This window comes from Sinocyclocheilus anshuiensis, unplaced genomic scaffold, assembly GCF_001515605.1.
Source record: "Sinocyclocheilus anshuiensis isolate Anshui unplaced genomic scaffold, SAMN03320099.WGS_v1.1 scaffold1439, whole genome shotgun sequence".
Classification (NCBI taxonomy): Eukaryota; Metazoa; Chordata; class Actinopteri; order Cypriniformes; family Cyprinidae; genus Sinocyclocheilus; species Sinocyclocheilus anshuiensis.
In genome coordinates, this window is record NW_015536537.1 from 57,158 (window position 1) to 65,437 (window position 8,280).

An 8,280-nucleotide genomic window follows, 5' to 3' on the forward strand; every position below is an offset into this window, starting at 1 on the left:
GGTTAACAATCGGTTAACGAGCGTCGGTTGTCGGTTAGGAAAAATAACCGAAATGAACATCCCTAGTCCAAACAGCTGATAAAAACATCACAATAATCCACAACACAACAGCTTCCACAGAAATATTAAGCAGCTCAGCTGTTTCTTGAGCAGCAAATTAATGTATTAAAGGAAAGATCATGTGACACTAAAGACTAACGATTGCTGAAAATGTTTATATTTATATATTATTATAATATTTATATAAGAAAATCTTACTACCCTAAACTTTTGAATGGTAGTGTACACCTCGTTTGTTTTCATTCCATTTCTTTTTTCTTTTTTTTTTTTTTTTACAATATATTTGCATTATATTAGCCACCTTTCACTCTGGTTTTCTGCATCAGCCATGGAAACATTTTCTACATTACTCAACCACTACAGTCAATACCACAAAACTTCTGTTTTATGAATGACTAATTATAGTTAGTGCTGACAGAAAGCTAAAATAGTGTGCTTGTGACATACAGTCAGACGTGCAGTACTAAACTAGGGGAGTTTAAGAGTGTTTGAAGACTTAAAATCTTTCCCTAATGAATTTAGTTTGGGAAAATGCAAAGGTCACATCATCTGCATTAAGAAAGTTCCTTTTTACTCTTTTAAATCATTTTTAATAGCAAAACAAAATCCCTAGTTAAATACATTAAACATTAGTTAATTACATCTTAGAATATTAAAGATTTAAATATTTCATCTGTTTCTAAATGCCTCCTTTCTCTGTGAATTGGTCTTTGTTTAGGTGACGTCTGCAAGTGCGTTTGCTCAGACCCTGCGCAGGTACACCTCTCTAAACCACCTGGCCCAGGCAGCTCGTGCTGTACTGCAAAACACGGCACAGATCAACCAGATGCTCAGCGACCTCAACAGAGTGGATTTTGCCAATGTGCAGGTGTGTGTGTGATTGGACAAATCCCTCACGTCCCAGTCAGATTTGAGACTGAACATTGTATTTACGAGGGCTGAACTAGAACTTTCATCTGTCACCATCTGAGATGAACTCACTTTTTAGCATGCATGTAGGGGTTTGTGGTCTGTCTAGCTGTCAGAGAAACGGAAACACAAGTGAGTGTTTAGCATAACATGCTATTTGTTTCCTTGAAAGTCTTTTAAAAAGGGTTTACGCTGAGTATGTCAGTAGTCATTTAGTAGATGATAAAGGGATAGTCCACCCAAAAATGAAAATTCTTTCACCATTTACTCACCCTCATGTTGTTCAGACCTGTATATGGGGGTAATGTAAAAGTGGCTGTTCTACAAAAAATTGCTCATTATGGTATATTAATACCTCATAGATCTGAGCTTATGCACTTTGCCACAGTTATCTACAAATAATGATTTTTTCACTCAGAAACTGAGGTGCATAAGCTCAGATCAATGAGGCCTACGACCAATCATTTCCAAAAAGAAATACAAAACCTGTGCTAATTGAAAGAAAACAAGTTGACAAAAAGATCGAATCCAAGATTTGGTAATAATGTAGCACAAGCAATTTTTAAAAGGCTGTCGATATTTTGTTTAGTGTGGGTTTTTGAATCCCCATGTGCTTTCTCTTGTAGGAACAGGCCTCTTGGGTGTGCCGGTGTGAGGATCGGGTGGTGCAGCGGCTGGAGCAGGACTTCAAACTGACCCTCCAGCAGCAGAACTCTCTGGAGCAGTGGGCAGCCTGGCTGGAAGGTGTGGTCTCGCAGGTCTTAAAGCCGTACCAGTCTAGCTCTGCCTTTCCAAAAGCAGCTAAACTCTTCCTGCTGAAATGGAGTTTTTACAGGTGAGCCTCAAAAGGTTGTACTAACATTAGGTTTGTGGACATCACAGGGGATTTGTTCTTCGTGAAGGACAAGAACATGATGTGACACACCAGTTCTGTTCTGAATCCTATTGAGCTTCTGCTATTCAGCTACTATCTACAGTTGATTCCAGTAGAGTCTGATCTTAAGCTAACAACATGAGGCATAGCACAATATTGAGTGTTTAGTTAATTACAAATATAGTTAGAAATGTGAGGTTGTAAATATATATTTTGAATGTTATTGAAAGAAGTGTCTTATGTTGACAAGGCTGCAATTATTTGATGAAAAATACAGTTTAAAACGTTGTGAAATATGATTTCAAGCTAATTTAATACAGTTTAAAATGTAATTTATTCAAGAAACATTTCTTGTTGAAAACAGCTGTGCTGCTTAATATTTTTGTGGAAACCGTGTTTTTTTTTTCTAGATACTTTGATGAATAGAAATTTCAAAAGAACAGCATTTATTTGAAATAGAAAGTATTTACTCTCCCTTTTTATCAACTAAAAAAATAAACAAATAAAAAGATATAAAAATACATTTGATTTTAACTAACTTACTATTTAAAAAAACTTTATAAATATAAATATATAAAAATGTATTTATAATAAGTTCTATTTTAATAATTTTCATATAATTTTAAATGATTTAAAAGTGGATGGGTTATCTTTTTTTTTTTTATCATCATTTCTTTAGAAAGATTTTTGTGCCGAATAAAATATACGTCTACCTAATTTCCTCTGACTCTGTTGGCCATATTGAAAAAGTTTTAGTTTGTTTGTTCAGTTTGATGCAGTTTATTTTGGGATTCTTATTGTATCAATGACAGATACATGCAATGCCCCCTTAGATTGATCTAAAACAATGAATCCTCTAAGCCAGCGTCATTTTGCTGTTTGTAACAGTCTTCACATTGCGTGCTGGGTTTTAGAACAGTTGTAATGACTGTCGGAGCCAGTAACTGTAATGTCAAATATGTTTCCCTCTTTTACTCATCCTTTTATGCGTCTTACCCACCCCACTGCTCTCTTCGTTCTCACACTTCCTGTATCTTTTCTTTGTTCTCTCTTTAGCTCTATGGTGATCAGAGACCTGACTCTCCGCAGTGCTGCAAGCTTCGGCTCATTTCACCTAATCCGCCTGCTTTATGATGAGTACATGTACTATCTGATAGAGCACAGAGTTGCCCAGGCCAAGGGCGAAACTCCCATTGCTGTCATGGGAGAGGTACAAACACACACGCTCAAAGAAACACACTCCGACACCGAATTCTTTCCCTAATCTCAGACACACTTCTCCTTTTAGTGAGTGAGACAAACAAAAGTGCTTCACTCCTCTCATAACAGGATATTAAACTGAGGAAGTGTGAAAGACAGATTCTGACTGTAGTGTTTTAAATGTCATAATTCTCTCTTTTGCTCTTTAAGTTTGCAAGTCTTGGTCGAAGTTTGAACCCACTTGATCCTGATAAAGGTAAGTCGTTTTACACACAAACACCAAACACACAATAAAGTCACAGACTTGTAATTGTTTCTTCACTTACTAAACTCCGTCAACTTCCCAAGGCACCCTAGCAACCACATAGGAATGCACTAAAAACAACCACATAGCAACAGACAAGCAACTAACCAGAATTTAACCAACCAATTAAAAAATAAAAATATAAAAACTACATTGAATTTATAATAATAATAATAACAATTACAGTATAACAATAATAATTTTAAATAATTTCAAAAGAATTAAAATTAGCAGATGGATTATCAATATTTTGAAAACAAAAGTACAAATATAAAAACACATTGAATTTTTAATAATAAAATGTACAAGTATTTAAATGAACAAGTATTTAAAGTATGAAGTAATAATTATTTTCAGTAATTTTTATTGTAATTTTAAAATAATTACAAAATATCAGATGGATTATCAACATTTTGAAAGAAGATTACAAAATATAAATATAAAAATACATTTAATTTATAATAAAAGAATAAAATTCTATGTGTATATAAAATAAAGTGATTATTATTTACAGAAATGAATAATGAATGTAAAATTAAAATGTAATGTAATAATTAAAAAAAAATGTATTATCAACATTTAAAAAAAAATATATTACAAATAAAAATATAAAAATACATTGATTTGGTAATAATAAAAATGTATATGTATTAAACATGAAGTAATTATTATTTTTTACTAATGTATAATGTACTTTAAACTTTTGTAATTTTAAAATAATTAAAAAATATTACATTGATTATAAATGTTTTTTCACTACTGAAAAATCAGTATTTTTCTAACTGACAATCTCTATATGTCTTTGTGTCTCAGAAGAGGAAGAGGAGGAGGAAGAAGACAGCGACGATGAGTGTCAGGAGTTGTCTCTGCAGTCTGATGGGGGCGCTATTGGGGATGAATCTCTAGAACCGCCTGCTAAGCTGGCTCGAACCGACCAGAGGGTGCTGTTCACCACAGGAAGCATGGAGAACTAAGAACTTAAATACGCACACACACACATGCACCTACAAGCACACACTCCACATAATGCTCACCTATCATTCATGCACTTAAACCAACACATGCATCTAAAAAACAAATGCTGCAGCTTAAATATTTACACAACATTTCAGATGTCCGTATGTACATTTCCATGCCTGTCAACGTCTCAAATACACATATACACAAGTGCTCACCGAACCACAGAGACACAAATAGTGCCGCCCTCTCCCTCACACACTCATAACATGAACACGATCACCGATAAAGGCATCATATCAAGATCTTAGACAGGGTGTAGAGGTCACTAAGAATAGCTCTCGGATCTAAACCTGATTCTATCTCTAATAGCTAAGACGCAGGAACACAAAAGAAACCTGCTGCAACTGGATCCTAAGAGTCGTTCGCGATGGACTGAACTCTGATTGGCTACTGAAACCTGAATGAAACTGTCAGTCAAGCTTTTTTTTAACCTGAAATGGTTGTTAGTGAGAAAAGATGGACTGTAAGTGTGCGTGTTGTGTGTTGATGTATACTTTCTGCCTATCCGTGTGTTGTTCGTGTGATTGTGAGTGACCCGGGACCTTATCGTTTTTATCGGCTAGCGTGAAGGCGTCTGTTTTTGTGCATGTGCGAATGACCGTCCGTGGTTCTCAAGAAGTGTTGATAGTTGTTTTCGGCAGTGGTACCTTTTTTAGTTCTTCATGCCTTCAGTGACTGCCATGTCATTAATTGTTTCAAGCATATTATAGCCCGACTCTTTAAAAAAGTTTCCCATGAGTCTACTGGGTGTACATGATTCAGCTGGGTTGTGTATTTTTGATTTTTAGGGCTAGTCTATACATACCTCTGCAAATGACAACAGTTTGCCAGAAATGAGAGGAGAGTTCTTTTTTCCTCCAGTATGTTTTTCCTCCCTCTCTCTCTTTTTAAAAAATGGTTTTCTAACATTTTTTGTCCTATTTTGTTGCACTTTTTTCCTCTTGCCAAACGTCGTCCTGAGCTTGGTACCAGACATTAAATGTTTCTGTCCTTACATACTTTTTTCTATGGTCACAAAGTGACAATCTTGATGTGTACAGCGTTGTCTAACACTGTTTAGTGCATATTTGATGGCTTGCTGTGTATTTGAGATTTGGGTCAAGATATTTTACTAGAACCCTTCAGACAAACTTGACAACACACTCCCCATAGTAGCTAGGAAATGTAAAAGTAGAGAGTGAAACGATCTTTCAGCCATTTCCTTCTCAAGACTCATTCGTTTAATTAGTTTCTTGTGTTGTGGCATATTTAATGATCAATTTGACAGACCTACAGTACATTAAAACTCTATTTCTCGTATCATTCAACATACACTCTAAAAAAAAATGCTGGGTTAAATATAACCCAGCGCTGGGTTAAAAAGGGACAAACCCAGCTATTGTGTTGTTTTGACCCAGCTGTTGGGTTGTTTTGAACCCAACCGATGGGTCAAAACAACCCAATAGCTGGGTTTGTCCCTTTTTAACCCAATAGCTGGGTTTGTCCCTTTTTAACCCAGTGCTGGGTTATATTTAACCCAGCATTTTTTAGAGTGTACGTAAACTATGATTATTTCTGCTGTAGATGCTGACTGATCTCAAACCAGCATGATGTTTTTCTTTCCCTCTGATTCTCTTGACAGAACCACAGGAAACATCAGAAGATCTGGAGATCCTCTCTGTACACTCTAAAAAATGCTGGGTTAAATACAACCCAGTGCTGGGTAAAATAGGGACAAACCCAGCAATTGGGCCTTCTGGGTAGTAACCCAACCGCTGGGTCAAAACAACCCAATTGCTGGGTTTGTCCCTATTTTACCCAGCACTGGGCTGTATTTAACCCAGCATTTTTTAGAGTGTATGACAGCCATTTTCATAACAAAATGAATTTCCCTTTTCACCTTTTTGAAATTGTTTCCATTTCTTGCTCAAAAAAAAAAAAAGGAAGAAAAAAATGTGGCAGTGTTTTGAGTAATCTGAAATATCATCTTTGCAGTTATCAAATAAAATCCAGATGTTTTTAATTTAAAATATGAATAAATTAATAATTTCTAAAATTGTGAATTGTTTCAAATATGTAGGTGTATCCAGTTGCATTTTTTTGTTTTTTTGTCAACTACTCTTGAAACCTGTGGGGTTTCACACCTACGTTGTGATGAGTTGTCGCTGCAGTTTCTTAACCTCGGTGTGCGACATCCTGTCGAAAAACTGCAAACATGACAAGGGGACATCGCATGTGGTAATGAGAGGGGGTTTATGCATTTACTTGCCACGGTACTTTCCTGTCAGACTGTCACATTATGCACCTCGTAGACATTTCTGAGAAAAGCAGCTCATCGATATCGAGAAAAAGCAAGGCAAAGCCAGCCACCCTTGATGGTGGTAAAAAAAAAAAAAACGACAGAAAGAAAAGTGACTTCCTTACAGAAATGAATTAAATGTATATTTATATATATTTATGAATTATGTATTGCATATATACTACTACTACTCCAAAAGTTTGGAGTCAGTTTTGAAATAAGTCTCTTGTGCTCATTAAGGCTGCATTTGATTAAAAATACAGTAAAACAGTAATATTAGAAAGTAGTATTACAATTTAAAATAACTGTTTTCTATTTGAATATATTTTAAAATGTAATTTATTAAGCTGTATTTTCAGAATCATTACTCCAGTCTTCAGTGTCACATGATCCATAAGAAATCATTCTAATATGCTAATGTGGAGCTCAAGAAACATTATCTTATTAATATTCAATATTGAAAACTGTTGTGCTGCTTAATATATTTATGGATACTTTTGTTTTTTTTCAGGATTCATTGATGAGATCAAATATCAAAAGAACATCATTTATTTGCAATACATATCTCGTCATCTTTATTTTTATAACACTTTATACAACAGAAATTGTTTCAAAGCAGCTTGATAGTATTAAACAGGAAAGTAACAAAGATGCAACTCTGTTGTTAACTAAAGCAATGTAAAGGGACTTGTTCCCTCTAGATACGTTTGTGGTTAGCACTGCAGGAGTGTTTACAGTAGAGAGAAGTTCAGAGGGTCAGGTGGAAATTTTCAGTCAGACCACAAAGAGCTTGCTTTGAAAATCGGCAGTCTTCCAAATAGGTTCTCACTGGCATTAGTGGTTTCCTTTGCTGTTTGCTCGACTGTAGATTTCCCAGGCCAGTCAACTTGAGTTTCTTAACAGTTGTTTAGAGGAAAGTGTTCTGTAAATTCTTCAAGAACTTAAAACTGAAAACATTGTGGTACATTTTTAATCCATACATGTTTAGCACAAGGTTCCATGTGCCATCAATAGGGGGCAGAATAATATTGCTTTTTATTTTGTTTTCAATGTTGTTGGCACACACATCACTGAGTAGCAGGATATTATAATTAGACATCAGACACCACAGTGGGCTGGTAGTTTATCAAACCTGGTGTATTTTATTTGAATTGCACACTCATAAAAATAAAGGTTCTTTATTGGCATCAATAATTCAATGAAGAACCTTGAACTCTTTCATTGCACAAAACATTCTGTATAGTGGTGTAAAAAAAATTAAAATATTCTTCACACTAAAGTTCCCAAAAATATAGCACTATGCACTTATAGGGCTGGATAAAAAATATAGATATCTCGATTTTAATCGATTCTAATTTTTACGAAACAATATCGATTTTTAAATCCCAAGAATCAATTAGTCTAGCCTGTTTTCAGTTAATTGACGGAACATTGAAGCGCACTTCCCATCCAATAAATCGCAATAAGCATTGTGCTTTGGTAATTTTAATATGAAACAAAGTCTCAGATTTCAAATTCTGTCCTTTGTATTGCAGTATTCAAACAATAAATGCCGTTTTGGCGCTGTTTAATGTGGAGTGACAGATCGCTGTAGCGCGGCACGCCTTCCTTCAGTTCAATAAAAGCGGCAGCGCG

The 8,280-nt window shown here is 35.1% G+C and overlaps 1 protein-coding gene across 4 annotated transcripts in view; it reads left to right on the forward strand.

Annotated features, from left to right (window-relative positions):
- LOC107695967 (MHC class II regulatory factor RFX1-like) overlaps nucleotides 1-5,361 on the forward strand; it is a 21,144-nt gene extending 15,783 nt beyond the window's left edge. For all 4 annotated transcript variants that reach the window (XM_016496095.1, XM_016496100.1, XM_016496108.1 and 1 more), the window contains exons 14-18: nucleotides 779-928; nucleotides 1,596-1,804; nucleotides 2,900-3,053; nucleotides 3,254-3,299; nucleotides 4,161-5,361. In XM_016496095.1, coding sequence (XP_016351581.1) covers nucleotides 779-928; nucleotides 1,596-1,804; nucleotides 2,900-3,053; nucleotides 3,254-3,299; nucleotides 4,161-4,321 — 720 coding nt within the window. In that variant the 3' untranslated portion in view covers nucleotides 4,322-5,361. The remainder of the gene's footprint in view (nucleotides 1-778; nucleotides 929-1,595; nucleotides 1,805-2,899; nucleotides 3,054-3,253; nucleotides 3,300-4,160) is intronic.
- The last annotated feature ends 2,919 nt before the right edge of the window (nucleotides 5,362-8,280 follow it).